Below are 26019 nucleotides of genomic sequence, written 5' to 3'. Positions count from 1 at the left end.
AATGGTTTGCTGTCGGTGTTCTAAAAGTGCTAACAACTTAGCAAGCAAACAACAACAAAATCATATTGAATATTTAGCAGATTGTGACACTTTAATTCTTGTTATAATATTTCCCATTATAATCCAATGCTAGTAATATAACACATCATATTTATAATACTTTATTAAAACCATAATAATAGTACCACCCCCCTTAGTGCCCTTTTTGGTTTGGGCCACTGCCCCATCTAGCATTTTCATTTTCTAAAGTTCTCTTTACAAATATATTCCAAAGGAAAGTGAATGGTTTATAAATAATTTTGGCATTAAGGAATAATGCCAAATAAGTTAAATTAAGGCTTTTCAACCTAAGGCCAGTGGATTTTGTACAGATGTAAATTTGTGTGTATAGTATTACAGTATGAGTGTGACCTTATGAAATGTGTTTCTCTAGTTTTCTTGCTGAACAAACTAATGAATTGGTTTGTTTAGTTAAAGGCGGAGTCCATGATGTTTGAAAGCCAGTGTTGATATTTGAAATCGCCTAAACAAACACGCCCCTACCCCAATAGAATCTGGACCTTCTGTTGATAGACCCGCCCCACACATACGCAACCCGGCATTTGATTTGATTTGATTGGCTATAAGTGTGTTTTGGTAGTCGGCCCGTCTCCTTTTCCAAACCGTTTTTCAAACATCGTGGACTCCGCCTTTAATATTAACACAATTATCAGCACACTAAGGTTTAAAAAAAATATCCGGCCCTCACATCATGGCGTTATTTACCATCCGGCCCTCAGCCTAAAATGAGTTTGACACCCCTGATATAGACATTACTTACCATTGTCCAAAGCCCTGCTTTGAAGTGTTGGGAGTATTTAGCTGGATGTTTGAGAGAAATCTGCAGAAAAATTTAGAAATGCTAAAGAAATCCCGATCCCACTGTAAGACCCACCAGTGAGTCCAGACCTATAGTTTAAAACCCCTGCGTTAAGTGATGTTTAAACACTAAATGGCTGCTAATATTTGACTGCTTATGTGTTATGTTGTACTGAAGGTATTTTTAGTTTTGTGGATCATCGGTGTACTGCAGAAGCACTGAAACACTTAAGAAGAAACAAAGCCAGATTTCGAGGGGTGGAGTTTTCTCTGCATATCCCGAATTCCCAACTTAGCCCAGACTGCTTACATCATGCAGAGGGAACAGCCAAGTTTGGAGATGTCATGTGTGGTGTATTTATAGAGCTGTGAAGAGGACGACTATTAAAACTTATATGTGTGTGTGTGTGTGTGTGTGTGTGTGTGTGTGTGTGTGTGTGTGTGTGTGTGTGTGTGTGTGTGTGTGTGTGTGTGTGTGTGTGTGTGTAAAAACAGATTTGTTGTTGTTTTATATTCTAAAGGTTTCATTTATATGATGGTGAAAAAAACAGAATTGACAAGCAGGTTATCACTGAGAAGCAGAATTGATCTTTCTTTGTAGTTTTATATTATTATCATGAAACATTTCTGTGTAAATCTGTGTGATTTATAAGACATGAGTGGTGAACTGTAGATGCGTTTTACTATGATCTGGTTAAGATCTGATGAGTAACTGACAGATGACAGGAGGTTTTGGGGTGGGGTGTAGAGACACACGAGACCCTCACAGTCTGTCTATTATTGTCTTTCAGTCACTCGTTCGTTCGGTCTCTTACTAACTTCACTGCTTTCACACAACTTCTCTGGATTTAGTGAAAGTTTAGTGTCAAATCTCTTGCGGATATCATCATGGATATGTCAACACAACATGAGAACGGCGAGCTGGGCCGAGACAACGGCCTTCAGTACACAGAGATTTCTGAGGGATCCGAGATGCCTGTGATAAAATCACAAAGACGACGGAGTGACGTGAAAGTCTACAAAGAGTTTTGTGACTTCTACGTGCGCAGGTGAGTGTTCACATCTACACTACATTACACAAACCACTTAACTTTCAATTCATTTTAATGTTTAATATTTTTCTCAATTCTCAGTGGTGATAAACTTTTAGAGACAATGTTCCGCAGACCACAGGTGTTGATTATTTTTATATAAATGCACACCTGGCTGAACATTCAATGTCTTAAAATAACCACCAGAGTAATTACTGTTGTATAAGAGAAAAAATTTACTCAGATCCTTTGATTTCTCCACGTGGCGTTGTGTTGCATTACCACCCTTGGGTGTGTGCATTATTTTCAAATAATTAAACGGTCCGTTGTCAGTGATTATAAACTAACATCTATAATGAGTTTTATCCCTCATCTAAAGAATCAGTGATATGTGTATAGTGCTGACAGTCAGAGAAAGCCATCACAAAAAATGTCTATTTAAAAGTAAACACAACAACTGAAATAAGACATTAAAAGTTAACTTGTTCAAATGTAATACTTGTTGTGTGTTTACTTGTTCACTCACATCTGCAAAAGGATTTAATTTTTTTTTCACATGAACTTGAACAACATGTCTCATCATCAATAGTTTCATATGTAAAACTCCATTCATTCTTCTATGAAAGAGCATTGGTGCTTTCTGAGGTCAGTTCTTATTAATCTGAATCTGAATGGTAATCTGTCTGTTATCATTGAAGGGAGTGCAACAGTGATCGTCTGTAGTGAACAGTGATTGAAGTGATTATGATTCAGTGTAAAATATATTGAAGAATAGTGGACTGTTGTTGACCTTAGACCTTAAAGGGGACATATCATGAAAATTTGACTTCTTGTTTAATTGCTATAATTGGGTCCCCAGTGCTTCTGTCAACCTAGAAAAAGGTCATTAAAATGTGTCTCCCCTTGTGATGTCAGTAGGGGATAATACTGCCCCTTAATCTAAAGCACTGCCATTTAGTGCAGAGATCAGCTCATTTGCATTTTAAAGGACACACCCAAAAATGATAAATTTTTGCTCACACCTACAAAGCGGCAATTTTAACATGCTATAATAAATTATCTGTGGGGATTTTGAGCTAAAACTTTACATACTTACTTTACGGACACCAAAGATTTATTTGACGTCTTAAAAAAGTCTTGTGAAATGTCCACTTTAACAAAGAGGATTTGTGTGATAACCTTTCTTTGGCTGAACACAAATAAAGGTTTTTATATAAAATACACACGTCACTATCATGTTGAAGCTGAAGAAATTATATCATATACATCTGGGACAGCATGCGGGTGATTCTCATTTTTAAGTGAAGTTTTTAACAGATGAATGTGTTATAAAGTGATGGAGCTGTGAATAAAGTTTCTCTGGTTGAATGGATTGAGTTTAGTTGGGCTCTGTATTCATCAGTTTGTCAGTGTTTGTACTGCTCATAGGCCCTGTTTAAGATGACGTTTTGGTCGATGGCATCACAAGTGGACGATGCTAAATAAAGGTGTTAACGGGGTGTGGAACGTTTTGAGCTCGTCCACTCGCGATAACTCGAATGTGCTGGGTACGGTCTTTTGTGAACAATGTTTTTTCCATCAGTCCTAACTTCTAGTGCAAACACACAGCGTACAGTGTTCTTCCCCTTACGAAAATTAACCATGGTTTTACTACAGTTAAAACCAAAAACCATGGTTACTGTAGTAAAACTATAGTAACTACAAAATTACCATGGTTTTGACAAAAACCCATAGTTAACCCATGGTTTGTGTAGTAAAACCATGGTTTTGCTGATAGTGATCAATACACCAAAAAAACATGGTTACTACACTTTTACCACAATAAAACCATGGTTAATTTTTATAAGGGTTAGACAATCACTGATAAAACCTGGATTAAAATACCAGGTGTAAACGTGAATGTGTCTCTCTCGTCCACTTGTGATGCCATCGACCAAAACGCAACTTAATACCAGGTGTAAATGTGCTCATAGTCTGTGAACAATAATATTTATGAAAAATGATAACAAATTATTGAATTATCAAAACTATTTATAAAGTGTGTTGTTTTTTACCAGTAAGAGTTCTTCTTTAGAGCTGATAAAGCTTGTGATCTTTAATGTAGAGTAATGCCCCTGGGTTAGTAAACTGGACTTGAATAACTTTTTTCTTCTTGGAATGACAAATCTCTAAGTATATTAACCTGATCAGTGGAGCCAGGTGACTTCTTTTTCACAACATGTATTTAGCCCGTCTTGTGTGGCTCATTGTGTCAAAATATGTGTTCGGCGTGTCATGTGAACCTATGGGCATTGCACTTCATGTCAAAATACGTGTCTGTTGCAGACGCTACGAAAGGGGTTGATGATAAACAGGGCCGCATTAACACTGTAAGGGGCCCCTGGGCTTTACCTCTTGTGGGGCTCTTCATCCACCAGAATTGCAGCCTACATTCACACAATCTTAATAATCACTAAGTGCAAGTTGTCAACCTTTTATTTTGCTGGAATAAATGCAATAACAAAATATTTAAACCATAAGTGATCAGAATGCTTACAATATACACAAATATCATTGCATAACATATGCGCATAGTCTTAGCTAGGGGTGACCCGAATAGTAGAAGATTCAATGCTTTGATAGGAGAAGGCTGTCTAACAGTCGAATTATAAACAATTATAAAATGCGGTTGTTAAGCCTTTTTCGGCATCACGGGCCCCTTTTAGCCCGGGGCCCTAGGCTTAAGCCCATGGTAAGCCCATGCATTAATGCATTTTTCCTAAATACTCACTTAATCTCATATGTAATCAGAGTTTATTGTTTAAATTAGTGTCTTGCGAGTATTTTGTGAACATGAGCGTCTCTTTTATCATAAACTCTTTCGATGTGTGTGCACCAGGCACATATTTTGACATGCACATAGGTTCACATGATGCAACGAAGAGAAGTCATTGGCCGCCACTAAACCTGATATATGAGCGATCAGAAATAATTGATAGTTTTGTGTCCGCAGCAACATGGCCAATGCTTTGGCCAATGCGATCTGTGAGCGCTGCAGGAGCGGCTTTACTCACACTGAGAAGATTGTCAACAGTAACGGTGAGCTGTATCATCAGCAGTGCTTCACATGTGCGCAGTGTTTCCAACAGTTAGAGGAGGGACTCTTTTATGAGGTAACAAAACACAACATACACAACAATACATTTATAATTATTTTCATGTACATTATAAATGTTTCCTATTAAACTTTGCCTCAAGTCAGCTCAGACATTTTCTAAAACAAGCATCATTAAAATACACAATGACCCGAGGGCACATGAACAGATCGATCTCCTACAGTCATCTGAGAAAAGAAATCTGATTCTTCATTCCTGCCCCACAGCTGAGAAATACCGAAAAAATAAACATAAACTAAATTCAGATGACAACAGACAAGAGCGAACTGAAAGGCTATATATATTTACATTTAGATATTTCAGTTATGACAACACTCGGGATAGATTTGGTTATGACATGTCAATGTATTTGTTCTTGGCAGTGTTTTAACTATTTGTGCTACCTTGTCAGATTTTGCTACCTCCCACAGACACCAAAAGACTACATTCATAAGACTAACCCCTCCTCTAACCCAACACCTTAACTTACCCGAGAGGGTAACACATTATTCTGAACTTTGAAGCATTTTAAACCACAAATCTGATCTAATAGACTTACTTAGGAATGAAAGATCTGATCTGAGTATCATTGTGTTTCAGATATATTAATTTCCAGTTTCTCTGCTGGATTTAACCGAAAAGATATTGATATGTTGCTTTCTCTCTTTTCTCTGCAGTTTGAAGGCAGAAAATACTGTGAGCATGATTTTCAAATTCTGTTTGCTCCCTGCTGTCAGCAGTGTGGTGAGTTCACTGATGCTTTATACTCATGTGTATTGATTGACAGATAAGAAAAGATGACACTTAAACAAGAACTTAAACATATATCTATACTTAAAGTAATGGGAATTTGACTAGAGTTAAATGAACATGAAACAGACAGTAAGAAATGTATTTTGAAATTAAGAGAATAAACCTATGTTACTTTGAGCACCTTAATAGAAAAGCAGAAAAGTGTTCAGGTAAATAATACTAAAGTGCAACTTACCCAGTTACTAAGTAGTGACTTTGGTACTTTACACCCCTGGATATTAGTCCTCCTGTATAATAAATGCATTTGGAAAACTTGACTGTGATTGGTCAATGGCAACATTCTGATGTCAGTTATTCCTGATAAAACCACCTAAAACTGATTACACTCCGTTCTTCTGGATACTATAGATAGGATTTGGGCTTCTGGACTCTGAATCAAAGGAAGTGGTTTGATTGCCTGTGCAGGAAGATCAGCCAGCAGTGCAATGCAGTTGTCCAGTCTTAAAATACCCATGGCCTGGGCAAGAAGTTCTCATGCATGCTCAGTTAGGGCCTGATCTTTCTGATACTGCATAGAGCAAATCTGCAGTACCAAGTTGTCTTTGTGATGTGTTCAGCGAATGTCAGTTATGGTAATCAAAGACTACACTAAGAGGGTTTTCATATATGTTGGTGCGCACCGTGGTGCGGCCTCAGAGCGCCCCAAAATACATTGTATCATTTTTTAGTTAGTGCGGTCCGTGTTCAGTTTTTCTCACGGAGCCGTTTGCTAAAAAGCCCGTAATGTCACTATTTGTGTGTGGAGGACAGCTATGCATTTATAAAATCATCAGCTCAAACGTAAAGGAGACTGCGAATCTCTGCAACGGACCAGGATTGGCTTGTTTGTTGTTAACCCACAATATAACACCCGGCTCACGTCACGACGGAAGCCCAGTGGCTCAAACATGTGGAGAACTTCCTGTATTTGGTTCGGCCCGAGGTCCAGCAGTGTTCACACCACAGGTGGGTCGCCCCAGAGTTCGGCAACAGCCGCTCCGAGACCACCTGTTTAGAGCGGTCTCGGAGCGGTCGTTTAGTGCGCACCCGAGTGCGGCTGTTGTGTTCACACTGACCCAAACGAACTGTACTCAGAGCGACACGTCATTTGGGCCGACCTAAACAGTGTATATGTGAAAACACCCAGTTTTGGTTGGTGTTATGTAATGCAGCCTCAAGTTTAATGGTGAAGTTGTGTGGCACCATAGGGTGGGCAAGAAGACAAGAAATTTACTCTTGGCTAGGTTAAGTTGGAGGTGGTGCTCCCTCGTGTCTTTTAGGCAGGCTGCAATGTGAGCTCCCTCTACAATGGGATCATCTGGCTGGGAAAAAAGAAGATCTAAGTATTGTCAGCATAGCAGTGGTAAGAGAAACCATGTGATTGTATAATGGGTCCTAGGGATGTTGCATAAAAAGTGTGCAAGAGATGAGATCTTGACCATCCTACTTCACTACGCCATCTCTTTTTCATGTAATCACTATACCTCACTGATGCCAAATTATTTCAAATCAATATGTCTTGTCTAATTATTCACTTAAGTAGCTACGTAATTTGTGGAAGTACAATTTCTCTTTTGTGTATAACATAAAAAAATATGTCTTTATCCCACACATATAAATCAGGTCAGTTTGTTGTGAAAATAATGTTGCATTCTCAGGAGAGTTCATCATTGGTCGAGTGATAAAGGCTTTGAACAACAGCTGGCACCCGGACTGTTTCTGCTGTGATATCTGTCATACGGTTCTTGCTGACGTGGGCTTTGTGAAGAATGCTGGCAGGTTAGTTTCTCAACAGGTGAACAGAACAAGATTGACTCAGACCGCTCAATCTAATGCTTTAGTGAAAATAAATGGCGTAGTATATACCCAACATGTAACCTCTACATTTAACCCATCCCAGGAATTAGTGCACACATACACACCTGAACAACTGGGGGAATGTGATTAATACTTTTTACTAATGTATAACTCATTTACAAATATATCAAATAGGCTTCTTTACACCATACCATTAAAGATATAACATGTATATTTCATTAATTCAAGGATTTCTGCTGATTTCTGACAGACATCTGTGTCGTCCATGTCATAATGGCGAGAAGGCTCATGGTCTGGGAAAATACATCTGTCAAAGGTGTCACACCATCATTGAAGAGCTTCCTCTTATTTTCAAGAATGACCCTTACCACCCTGATCACTTCAGCTGCTACAACTGCGGGTGAGAGCTGAACACAAAAAGCTGTGGTTGCCTGAAATGGTTTGTACAGATACAGGAATCATTTTGCAGTTCAAAAATGTGAAAAATATGGTAACCATTGCCCAAATTTATATTTTAAAGTCCACATGAAATCAAAATTGAGCATATTTACAACTACTTGGTTTTGCCGTGAAAAATTCATGCAATGCAAGCAATGGCCGCTGGAAGTAGGCATGCTGAGGTAGGGCCGGAGTGGGGCCACTTTTTGGCCCAGGAGTTTCAGGCCCAAGAAAGGCCCACGTTTTCCATGGTCTAATTCCAAATTAGCACTTTTTCCAAATTGGATAAATGAAGCAACAGTTCAGCTCATACTATTGTGTATAGTTTTCATTAATACCATGGGTTAACCAATAATGTAAAGGTTAAATCAAAATTAAACAACAATTCACTTATTCACTACAAAAAAAGAACTCCCTCACATGGTACAACCCATGCAGAGGAACGGCCCAAAAGTTAAGCGGCCCACCGGGAATTCTCCCGGTTCTCCCAATTACCCACCCCGGGCCTGTGCTGAGGGTTCTGGATTAAGGGATACAGGTACTGTACAGCCAAATCTCACAAGATGTTGGCTTAGGTTTGGATGTAGGGTTAGGACGAAAAGTGCCCATCTGGTGAGATTTCATGAGATTTTGGCCATAACTGTATCCCTTCTAGACACAAGTGGTGCTGTAGATCTTCCTTTCTGGAATGGCGTTTCTTTTCTGATGATGTCAGTTTTATAGTTAACTCCATTAACTTCTCTCAAACTGCAAGCACAGTCTTCCATAGACCGTTAGACAAGATAAAAACTTATATAGAGATGGTGCACAGTGTCATACACAAATGAATGCTTTTAAGATTTATTAAAGAAAATATACATAAAACATGTCCCTGCAACAAAAATGATAACCAAAGAAATGTAATGAAATATTACCATGGGAAGAGTTACTGTTATTGTGTGTGTGTGTTTGTGCAGTAAAGAGCTGAGCGCTGATGCGAGGGAACTTAAGGGTGAACTCTATTGTCTCCCGTGCCATGATAAATTGGGTGTGCCAATTTGTGGTGCCTGCAGGAGACCCATAGAAGGGCGAGTGGTGAACGCTATGGGCAAACAATGGCATATTGAGGTATTTCATCCCACATGCTGCATATTCATATATAATTATAGCAAAAATTTTGCTTTTTGTTTTTACAGAATGCTTTTTTCTTATTGTTTGCTGCTTTATATATTTCCTTCTTGTTGTCTGTTTGCAGCATTTTGTGTGTGTTAAATGTGAGAAACCGTTTCTCGGTCATCAACATTATGAACGCAAAGGGCTGGCGTACTGTGAGACTCACTACAACAAGGTATGCATGTATTTTATATCTATTTCTTACGAATTTAAAAATCACACAAATCAAGGTTTTAAAGGAGCGTTGAATTAAATAATCGAATTACCTTGAGCTTTTGTTATATATGAGGTCATCGTACTTAAACGAACATCCTGTATCCTTGTAGCTCTTCGGAGATGTTTGTTTCCACTGCAACCGCGTCATTGAGGGACAAGGTGAGACTGTGTGACATGAATGTATTTATTAGCAGGTCTCACATTAAACATTACTGCCACAATAAACTCACATAATAATGAACTGTATAGCAGAAACACACAGTCCAGCTACTGCACTTCCAATCCCTCATCATAAGTCATTAAATTAAAAGTCTGATTTCAGACTTTGACTGCTATGTGTTGCATAACATTACAGGAATGTGGAGATTCTGCACATGTCTAATTAAAAATACAAATTTTCATGTAATATTGTCATGATGTCGTGTATATAGGGAGTGAGAGATGATATTGCTGTTGCTGTCTTCATTGTCTTTAAGTTGCGTCTGCATTGAATAAGGCCTGGTGTGTCAACTGCTTTGTCTGTACCACTTGCAACTCCAAGCTGACTCTCAAGTACGTACTGTTGTTTTGCTAGAAAAAGACACATAAACATTACCTCAAACCCATTTATTCATAAACATCTAACTTTCTCTGTTTCCATCTTTCGTTTTCATTGCTCAGGGATAAGTTTGTGGAGATCGACCTGAAGCCAGTGTGTAAGCGCTGCTACGAACGAGTGCCAGAGGAGATGAAGAGACGCTTGGCCAAGCGTGAACGAGACTCGAAGGACAAGAAAAAGAAAATTCCCATCTGTCTGTAACCTGTAATCCGTCTTCACGTTTGTTGTTTGTTTGGATTTGGTCTGGATCTTTTCTTCCTCTTGTGATTTGTTCTGTAGATTTGACATGTTTCTAAAGCACACAACATGGTGATACCATTAATGTCTTGTATAGCTCACTCAAAGTATCATTTTCATAAATCTTTAACTTTATCCAGGTAAAATTAAAACACAGTTGATTTGGTGAGTGTTGTGGCAAAAAGTCTTAGCTTGAATCTTCATAAGAAAAAATACTCAGGAGACAAAGGTTCCAGGTGCCAAACAAAAATTACTTTATTTGCTCGAGCCAACAAAGTGAGACAATCAAAACCCCTCAAAGAGGTACTCAAAGATCATCTGCCCTCCCAACATCTGACTCCATTTTTATACAGTAAGATCAAACACTTCTTATCTGAGATGACGTATACTCTTCTTATTGGTCTCGGTCTGCCACAATTAATTTTATTTGTTTGATGTAGCAAAAGTGCAGCTGAATCCTTCCTCATATCTAAAATGATATATTCTGCTTATTGGTTTTCATGGCCTTGGCCTAGCTTGCACAGATACCTTATTGTTAATGTAGCGAAGTACAGCTGGACGAATTCTCTAATCTAAAATGACGTACTCTTGTTTATCAGTTGTTTCGACCTTGCTTCTCAAGATAATTGTGGTGAGAACAATCGGGGTATAGTCGCAGGATTGCACCTGGACTTTTTTAGGAAACGAAAGTTAACTGAGAAAACGAAAGTTTAACTGGGTGTCTTATAGCCTTGTGTAGAAACAACAGGCCTTAGGCCTAATATAATATAAATACAGCATATGATCAGTAATATACCCAACAAAAACTACTATATATTCCCCCCTCATGGACTTCTAAGTCCATCAAACATTAGGGGGTACTTTTAAGAAAACCATCACATAATGAGAGTGCTGCAGCAGAACGTTGTCGCACATGATGTTACACTAGCTAAGAGCTTTCATGGATCAAAAGTTCCATGCAGATCCTAACACAGACGCAGTTAAGATGCAGCACTCACGCCCTTAAGGGAACAAGAACCAAAAACCTTCCCAAAATGGCACCATTCTTGTTTGTTTTAGTGAGTATATTAGCTTAAAAGAAGGAAAAAAGATTCTTGGACCCTGTACATACTAAAGGAACCCAAAAATGAAAATGTTCAAAAACAATTAATATCTCATTATTTGTAATTAAGAAAAAGAAAGACACATGTAAAATCAAATTCAGTCATTTTAAAATGTGTAAAACTTATCATTACTAAAGAATGCAGAAAGAAAGTATATCAATCAAAATAAGCCAGTAATCATGATCAGTAGTAAATATATTGATTAATTTAAGATTAAGATTCAGTGCAGGTAGAGAGATACAACTGTAGTGTAATACAGCAGTAAAAGTTCAGTAGTGTAATATATCAGTAATCAAAACATCTAGACAATCTAGTTTTAATAATATAATGGTGATGTGTGTGACTTTAGTACAACGATTATAATTCCAGTGGCTGTGCAATGATGGACCTTCGTTCTCAGAGGAACCTCTAGCTTTTCCGGTCACCAGGGGCGCTATCTGAGACACTCTTTAGTGTAGTCGTTGAGGTGAAGTTGTGCTCCGATATCTGTGTTTCGTAATACGAGTCTATGTGTATTATATGGTATATTTCACATCTTTACATTGTCCCCAGTTGTGCGGTCGAGCTAGACATTTTGTCCCCTGGATTTTATATCTATAAAGACACCAGGACCTACAGTCACCACACAAGAGGGGAAATTAAAGATGAAAACAAAGTTTAATAAAAACAAAATTTCTCTAACTTCCTGCCTACTCAGGACTAATGATTTGTAACTAATACTGAAAAACAATAAAAGAAATACAATTATAAACTTCCTCCCTTACTAACCAAACATATCACAAAAAGATGGAAAACAAAGAAACAAAAGAATGTAACATTTTAATCCATAGTTTCATAAGTATTGTCAGCTGGTGGTGTGGTGTCAACTAACGATGTAGTATGTATGTTTAGCATTAGGCCGTCAGGACTTTGGTGAAGACTTAAGGGCGATTTATAGTCGTGCGTAGGTCCTACGGCGTAGCAGCGACGGCGTAGGTTCCGCGTCGGTTTTCATTTATATTACTTGTGCGTCGCCGTCCGCGTCGACGTGCAAAGACACGCGAAACCGCTGGTTGGCAGTAATCACGCGTGTAACCACAGTAGCAGCAGAAGTCGTCACAAAAGAAGAAGCTAAGCAAGTTAACCCACAAACGAAGAAAAAATAGCAACTTGTTGTGTATAATTTGAGAAGACCAGCAATGATGTAAGTAAATAAACAGCGACTTATGTTGCAGTTTTAGTTAAGTCACTCCTCAACTTGGCTCATCTTTGTTTTCACCGTCTCAACCGGAAATACCTATGACGCAGTTTTTTTTACCTGACGGGAGGGGTTCTGGTGGACCAATCACAGAGCTTGCGGTCCGCGTAGGTCCGACGCGCTGTTAGGAATTTTGTGAGGTGCGCGTCAGGCTACGCAGAGCTACGCAAAGCACCTACGCATGACTATAAATCGCCCTTTAGTCCTGTTTGTACTGCCATCTGCTTGGCAGTTGCCTTAGCCACCACAGACCTGGAGATAGGTAGAACACAACAGAAGAGCAAGAAAAAAACAACAATTGCAATATAACATGAAATATCGGTTTTGGTTAGCCAAGCTCCCCAGGAAAAAAACAAACCAGTTATCAATTTTCAAATCAGTACCATCATTAAGTCTTACTTGTTCTATCAGCTTCATTTGATCATCAGTATAGGTAATAAATTGATTCTAATTGTAATAGAGATGATTAATCCATTCAGATCCAAACCAGTGTGAATTTAAATCCAAATTTAGAATTCAGATACCATTTGGTATTCCTCTTGGCTGATCAATATAATCTATCCAATCATAAAAGAATTGGCAATTTGATATGCTCTTTTTATTCTATCATAAAGTGGTCAGGGCTCAACATGTTCATCAGGTTTGTTACCACCCAATTGAGGTACCAACATATTAATAATCAAAAACAGAAAAAACATCAAAAACATCACGAAGCAAAAGATAATCAATCGATCAATCAATTTTTTTTTCAAATAAAAATGTAACCGAAACAAACTAATGTAAAATATAATGTTACTAAAGTCAAAGCTAAATACTTACATAAGGCCAGGACAGTGAGCTAACTAATCTGAACTACAAGATCTCCTGAGTTAAAACTTTCCTAACTTCCGAGAAAAAAATAACAAACACAGGAAAAAGTCTTCCGGTTCAGCTCACTTACTCACACTTTCTCTGAGCTAGTTTAACTAGACAAATTCAAACTCACTGTTTGATACCATATGAAATGCAAACATACGAAAGGTTTTCAAACAAATAGGTAGCTCTCCTTTGTAAGGGGCCACAACAGCTCTTAAATAGTCATACCTCAGGTGTCATAGATAATTGGTTTCTGCCCCCTTCCAAATGGACAACCACTACTAGGACAGAGAAAAACACAAACTGCACAAAAATAAAGAGCAGGGGTTTGTAACAAGGTTATATAATTTTCACATTTAAATACTAATGGCCTGGGCTAAGTTAACTAGCACACAAGCATTTTCACTATCTGGGGAGTGTGTATCGTAAGGCATTTCTCCCACATATCCAAAAACATTCAGCTACAACAGCGTTTTTTGTTTGTAACAGGAAAAAGTTATAGTTTAGTTTTTACAGGTATTCCTAGTTGACTGTACTATTGTGAAGTTGTCTGCGAATGTCATTTTAGCTCACAGATTAAATAACTTCTGACATATCAATTTTGCCAAAACATATACTGTATTGATCCAAATGTCAAATTGTGATACAATTATTATGGAATTTTTCCCACATTTATTTCCCCTGTTCCATTAGTTCTGTTAAGACAATATCATCTAGTGAGAAATCTTCATCACAATTGGGGCTACAGTTATGTCTCATTTTTATAATATTAATGCTGTAAAATGAAAGTAAGGCACTTAAATTTTGTTGCTTCACCGAATTATGAATGATTTTTGGGATATGCAATCTTTGTTAAATGATCTTCTATCCTATTAAAGCTAAACTTTGTCATGTTTTTTCCTTTGTGGCATAAGAACCTTATTCATGCCTTCTAATTTGCTGGGTCATAATTTCAGTCTTATATGCAATTAATCTTCTCAAATATTTAATATGTTTAACAATGTTGTAATTTAGCTCTAGAGGCTTTGTGCCTCCCCCCTCAGATAATTTATTTAATACTTTTATAATCTCTGCAGCATGGGTCAAGTGTGAGATAGTAAATGAATAGGTCATCCACATATTGGAATAGCGCATTGTCCAGCACTAGATCTTTTCAATTAAAAAGGAAATCTTGCAGTGATCTAGAATAAGTGAGTTGTTTACCTTCGCAGGTAAATGTGAAGTTTCTGCATTTCTCGTCCAGGTAAATACTAAAGAAAGCAGAGCATAAGTCAATTTAATTTAAGCATTTTACTTCAGGAGGGATACTCGTTAACAGTGTGTGTGTGTGGATCTGGAACTTATGCTGGCCAATCTTCAAATACATCATTTATATTTCTTTAATCATGAACAAAAATAAAGCTTTAGCTACAGAAAATATTGGTGTTTTACAATAGCTTGTTGTTTCTACTAAAAACTCCTAATGCCTCAATAGTGCTTCTAACATTTTATTGTTACCTGTCACAATGGTTACCCTACTCTTGTTTTCTATTTTAATTCTTACGGATTTTGCAATTTTTTGTTAAACTCACATGTGTTTTAGCTTTTCCATAAATTAGTTTGAATCAGCTGCTCTATTTCTGATGTTAGGCCTGCCTGTATTTCTGGGATGACTGCCAAAGCATCTCTACTGTATCTTATCAGTTGCAACTACTGCCAGAACCATGGTGCACACAACTTTCTTGTTTCTCCTCTCTTCCAAATTGAGCAGTATAGAATTTTACTGCGTTCCCTATTTTATTTTTCATCATATGGCTAAGATCTTTATACTAAAATTATTTGCCTGCAAAATAGTCACATGTGCTGTAGAGTCAAAAATCCTTTAATTTTTTTTTTCCAGGTAACTTGGGACCCTATTCTATATATGGGGAAATCAGGGGAACTTTCTATCCTTCCTTCCCATTTATTCACTCTTTTTCTAGATCTGTTCTGCATAAGGGGTCATACATCATAATACAGTAAAAATTCAGACTGTACCTTCTATGTTTATTAATTTGCTCTTTCACAAACTTTTTCCATTTTGTAATTATCATGTATATATTCTATTCTAAATTTTCCTATCCAATATAAGTTTACTTGTGGTGTCATCATTGTAATTTTTCTAACTGCCTTACTGTTAATATAAATTCCATCAGGGGAACAAGATATCTGCTATTTTAATCTAAATAGGGCATCTATTTCTAATAATTAATGGGTGTGCTCAGAAGCTGATCTTGCTAAAGTCACTTGTTTTGCTTTTGCTTACAGACAGACTGGAGCAGTCAGAAGTGTCAGCTGGGTTTTTTCCTTAAAATCCTGCTTGTTTTTCAAAATTTTCAGACAGGTGGAGGTGTGTGGTATAATTTGGACTTACGCATGTGTAAATTGCTCCAGTGTCAGTCATCATAGGTTCAGACTTGCCTTCAACTTCAACCCGCAGAGTCAATAATCTCTTGTCAACATTGTCAGTTATCATTGGATGTTGGCCCCTCCCGTTAGGATCCTCTGGGCAACCTTAGTAGCTTTGGTCTGGCCCACACCACAGATTCACTGGACCACACTGTGATTGTTGTTGTGATCGCTGCTGCTGCTATGGGTGGGCCTTAAGGGCGATTTATAGTCGTGCGTAGGTCCTACGGCGTAGGCTATCCGTAGCCTGTGCGTAGCTCTGCGTAGCCTGACGCACACCTCCCAAAATTTCTAACAGCGCGTCGGCTCTACGCAGACCGTAAGCGCTGTGATTGGTTCATCAAAAACCCTCCCGTCAGGTAAAAAAAACTGCGTCATAGGTATTTCCGTTTGAGACGGTAAAAACAAAGATGAGCCAAGTTGAGGAGTGATTTAACTCAAACTGAAACATAAGTCGCTGTTTATTTACTTCCATCATTGCTGGTCTTCTCAAATTATACACAACAAGTTGCTATTTCTTCTTCGTTTGTGGGTTAACTTGCTTAGCTTCTTCTTCTGTGACGACTTCTGCTGCTACTGTGGTTACACGCGTGATTACTGCCAACCAGCGGTTTCGCGTGTGTTTGCACGTCGACGCGGACGGCGACGCACAAGTATAAATGAAAACCGACGCGGAACCTATGCCGTCGCTGCTACGCCGTAGGACCTACGCACGACTATAAATCGCCCTTTACTGTCTCTGGTTTGGCTGCCAGTCTTGTTGGTTCAACCGTCCGCCTTGTTAATTCTGCTGTCAGTTTTGTTGATCTTAATTAGATCATGGGTTATTCGGAAATTCACTTCTGAAGTGTCCAGGCTGCCCCAGCATCTTCACAGCCCCAGCATCTAACACGTGATCTTTTTGGTCTGCCTTTTCCTGTGCCTCCTTGGTGTTTTTGTCCATTCCTGCTGTTTTGCTGTTTTGGCTTTGCACAGATAACAATGAGAGTGGCTTGCTGTTGAGCATTTCCTGGAGTGGGTTGGGCTGGTGTTGCTATCTGTGTTTGCTGGATGGTGGGGACAGGTGTGTTGATGAGCGCCATTAAAGCTGGTTGTTCCTTCTACAGAACAGCTTGTGCTTTTTTCTTAGTTTTGCTCACAAAGTCGTCTTGCTGTAACTGTGCCAGCCCCCTCTGCATCTCTCTCTCTCTCTCTGCTGTTGTTGCGTTCAGCTCATTCTTTCGGTGCTGCTCGACTGCATGTGAAACATGATGACAGAACTCCTTGTGTGATTTGGAGTTCAGTTCGACCACATCTTCGAGTTTGGTTTTAACCGGTGGTGGCACAGCTTCCACTATTGCATTTCTGACCAGTGCAGCTAAAACAAAGTCTTCTTCCGGGTCTTTTCACAGTTCTTCACACCACCGTTTCAGCTGTTCTTGTATATATGCTGTTGGATTCTCTGTTTCACCAATAGGATCACCTTTCAGCATCGTCGGGTCAATCTGCATGGGGTATTCTCTGCATTTTGTTGTCCACATGCTCTTCCTAAAGGGGGCAAAGGTCATTTGATCTCTTCTGATGTTGTCAATTGCAATTCTCAGTCCAGCATCATTCAAAAGTTAATTCAACTTTGTTCCACCGACATACTTTGCCAACAGGGCCTTGATATCTCCTATGGCTAAGACACACCCTGCTGTCTTTTGCTCAAAAATTTGTATCCATTTTCTGGCTCCTTCATGTATTTCTGGAAGGCGTGCAGCTAGTCCATAAAAATCCTGCATGGCCCAGTGTACATATTTTCCTTGTTGTCCCTTTATCAAATTAGGCACATTGATGTATTTTTGGGTTCTTCAACATAAACATTGTCTCTTGGTATAAATCCATGCAGCTTGCTGTTCTTGTCCAACGTTTACCCAGCGTCCAGTCTCAAACTTTTAATCCTTGCACCCTCTCTCTCCATCCTTGAGATACTGTCTGCTTGCTTGAATTTTCCTCTTGCTTGTAGCTTTTACTGGTCTGGTTTCTCCAGCCTGCCTGGTCCCTACTCTACAATTCCTGCAGGTGTTGTATCATTTACTTTTTTTTATATGTCATTCCTAAATTTGTCCATCCTTAAGCCTTTTTGTTCTGCCTACGTCTAGGGGTGTTATCTGACGTAGGGCTGTGGCTACACTATGATATGCCTTATGTATCTCAGGGGGTGTTAAAATCTTTCCTAAAGTGTTGGCTGCATCAGCCTATGCGCTAAGAACTGGGTTGTGGCCTTGGTTTGCTGTCTGTTTTTTTTTTTTTTTTTTATTGGGCCTGTGGGCTCATCTGTGTTTGTGGTGAGTTTAGGGGTTTGTAAAAGGGGTTGTGCTCTAGCCTGTGATTGGTCTGGCTCTACTTCTATTCTGTCCTCAAATTGTATGTCACCTGTAATTATTGGTAATTGGTTTTCCGATCCCTCATCCCTAGAGGAGGCATTTTTTTCTTTGTCTGCAACTTTTTATCATCTTCTTTTAGAATCTCTTTATTCTAAATCTATTTACTGTAAATTTTAAAAAGTTAAGTCCCTCCTTTTCTTTTTTTTTCTTTTTAAATTAAAAACACTTATTTTATTATTATCATTATTATTATTCTTTTCTCATCTCTTCTCATATTTTACTCTGAGGGTTTGTAATTCCTACAAATTTTCCATGTCCTCACACACTGTTACCTCAAATGTCCCATCCTCTAGCCATTTTGTCTACAGTGTTTGGTACGTTTGGTCCATTTGTTTGGAAGTTCTTGTAATCAAATCCCTTCTGATAGGATGCCTGGACTTCAGCCTTTCCAATGATGTGGATGCCATGTCTGTAAACACACTTTACCATAATTAGAATTAATTACATGGGTTCATTTGGAAAATGTATTTCTTCAAGGTTCCTCCCTCAAATTCTCCCACAAATACTCTTATTACACTTTCTCTGTCACAGGCAATCAAAGGCCTACGCTCACAATGCACTGTTCATGCATATACTCTTATCACAGATTACTTTTTATTAATTCATTTATTTATTCATAATACTGTTTATTATTGTTTACTATTATGTAATAATTAATGTATATTCCCTAATACAAAATAAGGGGTGACCAATGAATAAATAGGCAACTTCACACTCACAAATAATATTTCCAAAATTTTATTATTTCCAGTTTCAGGCATACCTGGCCTACTTGATCTCTGAAGGTTGCATGAGCAAACCTCATCTAAATATTCTATCAACATGACATCTCACAAAGGATTCTAATTATTACTTGCCAGGTTATCTATGGCCACTTTTTCTGTACTTCTGGAAACTTTTGTACTTCTACTAATTATCTCAGATACAAGTCTATTAATTTATATTATATTACTGCTAAATATTTGCTAAATGCTTTTCCAAAAGTGATTGTTAATATTTCTTATTTCAGTTTGAATTTAAACATTTCACACTCTTTCTGCTGCTAATAGGAATGTTTGTATCAGTTAATTTTCACAACCGACAACCGCAGCTTATTAACTGAACATTAACCATTAACTTATAAGATTTTAATATAAATTTGTCATTGAGTAAAAATAGTTGACAGTTGTCTGTGACCTGGTAAAAACAAAACATTTTATCTCATTTAAACGTGCAAATAGCAGCGACAGATCAACAACAGAATCAACAGGATTCATACATTATCAGATATTCACGCAACATTACCTCATCAAAGAGCACGCAATCAGCTCAGATGATTGTTATCCAAAAAGGGCAGATTGTCTCTTTTTCATCTACCACAGAAGTCATTTCTAAAGTAGGACGCATTTCAAAAAGTTTTGCTTTTGCTAATTTGTGTCATTTAGGGGCCACCTTTGTGTCACAATGCGTTAGCAATTATTATTATATACAATATGAACATCCCTAGCTGCTATAAATACACGTCTCTTATATTTTAAGTTATTATCATCCATAATTACTTCATTAAGTCTATTAAGGAAAAAAGAAAATGAGAAAATGAAAAATAAGATCAAAAGCTAAGTTTTTAAAGATAAAATCACTCATATTTACAGTTTATATTTACAGAGGCCTCACTTTCTCTTTACTAACACACACTGATCTCTCATATGCTCTCACTCAAAACAGTTTTTCATTCACAAAGATCTCTCTCACTCTTTTTCTCATACACAATGAGCCCCTCCTTTCTCTGCTCTCTTAGTTCTTATCTTTTCACACACACACAGTTCTAGCAGGCAAACATTTTCCCATGCTGAATAAGACACAGACATAGAAAAACACTCTCTCATCAGTCTAACATTTATATAGAATACACAAACTGATTGCAGTTTTAACACAGTTCACCAAATTAATGCTACAATTACTGACAACAACAACACATAGCAACAAGACAAATTACACATAGATCGTACCAGCGACCACCTGACCTACAGGATTTTATACAGGGTTTTTTCGAGCACCTAGCTCCGGACCCCAAGGCCCGACCTGCCCAAGCAGGGTTTTTTTCGAGCACCTAGCTCCGGACCCCAAGGCCCGACCTGTCCAAGCAGGGTTTTTTCGAGCACCTAGCTCCGGACCCCAAGGCCCGACCTGCCCAAGCAGGGTTTTTTCGAGCACCTAGCTCCGGACCTCAAGGCCCGACCTGCCCAAGCAGGGTTTTTTCGAGCACCTAGCTCGGGACCCCAAGGCCCGACCTGCCCAAGCAGGGTTTTTTTCGAGCACCAAGCTCCGGACCCCAAGGCCCGACCTGCCCAAGCAGGGTTTTTTCGAGCACCTAGCTCCGGACCCCAAGGCCCGACCTGCCCAAGCAGGGTTTTTTCGAGCACCTAGCTCCGGACCCCAAGGCCCGACCTGCCCGAGCAGGGTTTTTTTCGAGCACCTAGCTCCGGACCCCAAGGCCCGACCTGCCCGAGCAGGGTTTTTTCGAGCACCAAGCTCCGGACCCCAAGGCCCGACCTGCCCGAGCAGGGTTTTTTCGAGCACCTAGCTCCGGACCCCAAGGCACGACCTGCCCAAGCAGGGCTTTTTCGAGCACCTAGCTCCGGACCCCAAGGCCCGACCTGCCCAAGCAGGGTTTTTTCGAGCACCTAGCTCCGGACCCCAAGGCCCGACCTGCCCAAGCAGGGTTTTTTCGAGCACCTAGCTCCGGACCCCAAGGCCCGACCTGCCCAAGCAGGGTTTTTTCGAGCACCAAGCTCCGGACCCCAAGGCCCGACCTGCCCAAGCAGGGTTTTTCGAGCACCTCGCTCCGGACCCCAAGGCCCGACCTGCCAAAGCCGGGTTTTTTCGAGCACCAAGCTCCGGACCCCAAGGCCCGACCTGCCCAAGCAGGGTTTTTTCGAGCACCTAGCTCCGGACCCCAAGGCCCGACCTGCCCAAGCAGGGTTTTTTCGAGCACCAAGCTCCGGACCCCAAGGCCCGACCTGCCCAAGCAGGTTTTTTCGAGCACCAAGCTCCGGACCCCAAAGCCCGACCTGCCCAAGCAGGGCTTTTTCGAGCACCTAGCTCCGGACCCCAAGGCCCGACCTGCCCAAGCAGGGTTTTTTCGAGCACCTAGCTCTGGACCCCAAGGCCCGACCTGCCCAAGCAGGGTTTTTTCGAGCACCTAGCTCCGGACCCCAAGGCCCGACCTGCCCAAGCAGGGTTTTTTCGAGCACCAAGCTCCGGACCCCAAGGCCCGACCTGCCCAAGCAGGTTTTTTTCGAGCACCAAGCTCCGGACCCCAAGGCCCGACACGCCTCTCGCGTGACCTGCCCAAGCAGGGTTTTTTCGAGCACCAAGCTCGACACCCGCACTCACACGCACACCTGTTTAGAATCTGGAACCCTTTTTGCTTTTTCAATTCAATATTTTATCATTATCTTAATGGAAGCAAATAATTTATATTATAAGTATCAAATTGCTGTGTTCAATTTGGAGAGACCTGGAGTATCAACACCGCTCAGGGTTTACCTTCGGCAGACCACACAAGCACTATACAGAATAAGCAAGTAAATTTATGCTCACCTCTATAGTGGCGCGCCCTTGTGTGACCTGGCCGACCTCTGCCCGTCTGCAGCCCTCCACTCCGTAGCCTCTGTCCAATCACGTCGGGGTCACCAAGTTATGTTGTGGCAAAAAGTCTTAGCTTGAATCTTCATAAGAAAAAATACTCAGGAGACAAAGGTTCCAGGTGCCAAACAAAAATTACTTTATTTGCTCGAGCCAACAAAGTGAGACAATCAAAACCCCTCAAAGAGGAACTCAAAGATCATCTGCCCTCCCAACATCTGACTCCATTTTTATACAGTAAGATCAAACACTTCTTACACTGTAAAAAAATTCCGTAGAAATTGCAGCTGGGTTGCCGGTAATTTACCGTAGATTTACATTTATGTTTTTTACTGGCAACATTTTGTTCAAAGTTAAATGAAAATTAAACATTTACAAGTCTTTATCTTTACAGAGTAAAACTAAAAAACAGCATCAAGCAAAACATTCTGGGAAACAAAATCTGGACCAAAAAACAGAAAAAGGTTGATGATGATTTCTGGTTCCCAGAATGCTTTGCATGAGGCTGTTATTGTATAGTTTTATTCTGTAAAGATAAAGACTTGTTAATATTTGAAATGTATTTAACTTTAAACAAACTCTTGCCAGTAAATAACATAAATGTAAATCTACGGTAAATTACCGGCAACCCAGCTGCAATAACATTGAAATTTCTACAGAATTTTTTTACAGTGTATCTGAGATGACATATACTCTTCTTATTGGTCTCGCTCTGCCAAAATTAATTTTATTTGTTTGATCTAGCAAAAGTGCAGCTGAATCCTTCCTCATATCTAAAATGATATATTCTGCTTATTGGTTTTCATGGCCTTGGCCTAGCTTGCACAGATACCTTATTGTTAATGTAGCGAAGTACAGCTGGACGAATTCTCTAATCTAAAATGACGTACTCTTGTTTATCAGTTGTTTCGACCTTGCTTCTAAAGATAATTGTGGTGAGAACAATCGGGGTATAGTCGCAGGATTGCACCTGGACTCTTTTAATTAGGAAACGAAAGTTAACTGAGAAAGCGAAAGTTTAACTGGGTGTCTTATAGCCTTGTGTAGAAACAACAGGCCTTAGGCCTAATATAATATTATTACAGCATATGATCAGTAATATACCCAACAAAAACTACTATATGAGCTGTTGATGAATGTGTACAATGTCAATCTGTGCTTCTCTTGAGAATATGACTGTTATATTATAATATATACTATAAAAATGGACTATCAAAATAAAGTGTAACCATGTACTGCTATGCATTGAGCTTTATTTCACACTCTCAACATCCAAGATTGAGAGAGAAGCTGTTGTGGTAATGAGGGAAGAAAGCGAGGTGTGCAGCTGGGAAGAGGTGATGGGCTGAGGCTGAACTGATGGCTGTTGTCACAGGGGAAGGTGTCAGGACTGTCTTTCAAAAACCTCATTCACACAGCAGCACATTGATCCCAGAAAAATCCCAACAAATTGCCAGTGTGCCTTTTGCGTGAACGCAAACATATTTCCTAATTGATTCTGGAATTCACACACATTCTCACTATGAAACGACCCTTATGGCATTTTGTTCACACAGGATGTGTTGTGTCAATGTTGCAGACAAATCCCGGATACATCTTCTGTGTTCTCTATAATATGTGTGTGAAAAGTGCTAAAGCTGTTGCCCGGTCGCAGATCATTAGCAGAGTAGTCGTGGGCTTTAGGTTTGTTGTTTGTGATGTGTCGGGCATACACTGTGCCATTTCAGCAATGTCGTGGATAAACACCAACTAGCATTGTACGAGTAAATCGAATGAGATGTAAAGCCAAAGCTCACATACGGTTAGATCGCTGAACTGCGACTTGACGGACCATTCAGAAATCAACACATATCTGCAACTTTCAGTCATTTCTTTTAAAAATATATTGATATGATGTCAAATAAGAGATAAATGTTTTTTTTTTGTATGAACAAAGTGTCATTTTAGATAATCTTTTTTTTAATGGAATGATGAGTTTTATTAGCTTGTGCACAAAGCTAAGAGTCTAACCATAAGCCTTACTAAAAGATAGATTGCCCAAAAATAAAGCATTTGAACTACAAAACACTAAATGTTTAGTGATTCATTTTAAAATGATTTAAGTAAATATTTTAAGTAAAATAATTAAAATACATCATAAATTACTTTGTAGAGCAGATGTTTTTTAAGTGATCTTTTTTACAGATGGGCTTAAATGGTAGAGTGCCACAAAACACAACTATAGCCAACACAAGCTAACCTTGAATAAGTGTATATGCACAATGAAAACAACCATGATGCCCTGCTAAGAAGTATATGATTTATTTGTATGTACTTCAGTATAACTAAACTGGGTGACAAGAAAGTGGTTGGTTATTCTTAAGTTAGTTTACCTTAAAATATCAAAATTACACAAATAAAAATTCATTAATTGATCAGACAAAATCATAAGTGTCTCTGGGGGCATACATAACAATTGTGTGTGTGTGTGTGTGTGTGTGTGTGTGTGTGTGTGTGTGTGTGTGTGTGTGCGTGTGTGTATCCTGCGGAAAAAACTGGCAAGTCTAATTTGGTTGTAATTACACTTTCATATTAATGACTTGGTTACAACTTTCAAAGTTTGATATATTGTGCATGACACAAGCAAGAACCGTCATCATAAGCAGGGCTGGAAATGACTCCACAATTCACTGCAGGTACTCCAGTGTGGAAGAGGGGATCATTTTAGATGACTTATTAGATGGTTTAAAATGACTGTTTTTTGTGTTTTCTCCAAAGTATGTTTTCTTGAATATTTAATCACACAAAAATTGTCCTCAGGTTCAAGAATAAATTTGTAAATTGTGAAAATGTGGACTTTTAGTAAATAGATATTTTAAATAAGAGGAAAAATCCGAAATGAAAAAGATACATCAGTCATACAGAGCCACTTTGACTCTGTCATGTGGCAAGCTTATGTATTATAAAATCATTTTTAAAAGTTATTTAGTTGTTCTACGTGTTACTAGTTCTACCTCGAAATTTACTCCGCGGACTCGCGTTTCCCCCACACCTAATTTCTAGCCCTGAAAGAAAAGAAGCAGAAATTAGTTTACAAAAGATTCTATCCATTTCTATATTTTAAACATTTTAATATTTTACAAGAATGTAATTATAATATTAGTTGCAAAATATTAATTCTCTGTAATAAATAAATCAACTGTATTACGCTTGCATGATTTTTGTAAAAAGTCATAAGATACGTCAGAGGAATGTATATTCTGTAATCAACAAAAGACAGTTAAACGTACTACTCCACTAAATACAATAATGAGAGATTATTCAATCATTGAAGAAAGTAAAACACCTTGACTTTTTGTTAACAGGTTTATTAATGGAAAACAGCAAACATATAAGAATGTGAATTAAACAAATTCACAGAGTAGGTTTATATTTATTTATGACCATTAGTGCTGCCTCACGATTCGTCGTGACTAATCGTTTGCAGAATAAAAGTTTTTGTTTAAATAATGTATGTGTGTGTACTGTGTATAATAATTATGTATAAATACACACACACACACACACAAACACACACACACACACACACACACACACACACACGCGCGCGCATGTATATAATTAAGAAACATTTGCATGGGTAAATACAGGTTTATATTTATATATAATTTATATTATATATAAATATTTATTATATAAATATATTTTTTATTAAAATTATACATGTATGTGTGTTTATTTATATACACATAATTATTATACACAGCACACACACATATATTATGTAAACAAAAACTTTTATTCTGTAAACGATTAGTTGCGACTAATCATGTGGCAGCACTAATGACCATTCCCCCTTTTCCCCATCATATGTATATTGGCCTATGTATATCCACTCCAGTCCAGTCAGTGGCAGTAATGCACCTACCAGTTGATTGCCAACCTATGGCTAAAGAGTATAGATGCACAAGAGGGGAAACTCAATAGAACGTTCGATTGCAACACCAGCGCCCAGCAGCAGCCCCACAAATCCGCCATTTTGGAATGAGAGCGCCTCGGGAGTCAACTAGAAGTAATGGCAATATCAGCTACTTTGTACATTAAAAGAT

General features: G+C 38.8%; 1 protein-coding gene across 1 annotated transcript; it reads left to right on the top strand.

Annotated features, from left to right (window-relative positions):
- The first annotated feature begins 1536 nt into the window (after window positions 1-1536).
- Window positions 1537-14364, top strand: lims2 (LIM and senescent cell antigen-like domains 2). The gene is made up of 10 exons (XM_065293107.2): window positions 1537-1907; window positions 4882-5041; window positions 5701-5767; window positions 7474-7594; window positions 7884-8033; window positions 9028-9178; window positions 9306-9398; window positions 9550-9598; window positions 9916-9991; window positions 10100-14364. Exons 1-10 carry the CDS (start codon window positions 1747-1749, stop codon window positions 10236-10238), a joined length of 1167 nt encoding a protein of 388 aa, XP_065149179.1. The 5' UTR covers window positions 1537-1746; the 3' UTR covers window positions 10239-14364.
- Window positions 14365-26019: the final 11655 nt, after the last annotated feature.

The sequence above is a fragment of the Paramisgurnus dabryanus genome, chromosome 15, assembly GCF_030506205.2.
Source record: "Paramisgurnus dabryanus chromosome 15, PD_genome_1.1, whole genome shotgun sequence".
Classification (NCBI taxonomy): domain Eukaryota; kingdom Metazoa; phylum Chordata; class Actinopteri; order Cypriniformes; family Cobitidae; genus Paramisgurnus; species Paramisgurnus dabryanus.
This window is presented reverse-complemented; position numbering and strand designations above follow the sequence as displayed.

Excerpts from the sequence above, each read along its gene's own strand:
- lims2 (XM_065293107.2), top strand. The coding sequence starts at position 1,747 with ATGGATATGTCAACACAACATGAGAACGGCGAGCTGGGCCGAGACAAC. Across the intron at positions 8,034-9,027 it reads TTCAGCTGCTACAACTGCGG|TAAAGAGCTGAGCGCTGATG; the intron begins GTGAGAGCTGAA and ends GTGTTTGTGCAG. Across the intron at positions 9,599-9,915 it reads CCGCGTCATTGAGGGACAAG|TTGCGTCTGCATTGAATAAG; the intron begins GTGAGACTGTGT and ends ATTGTCTTTAAG.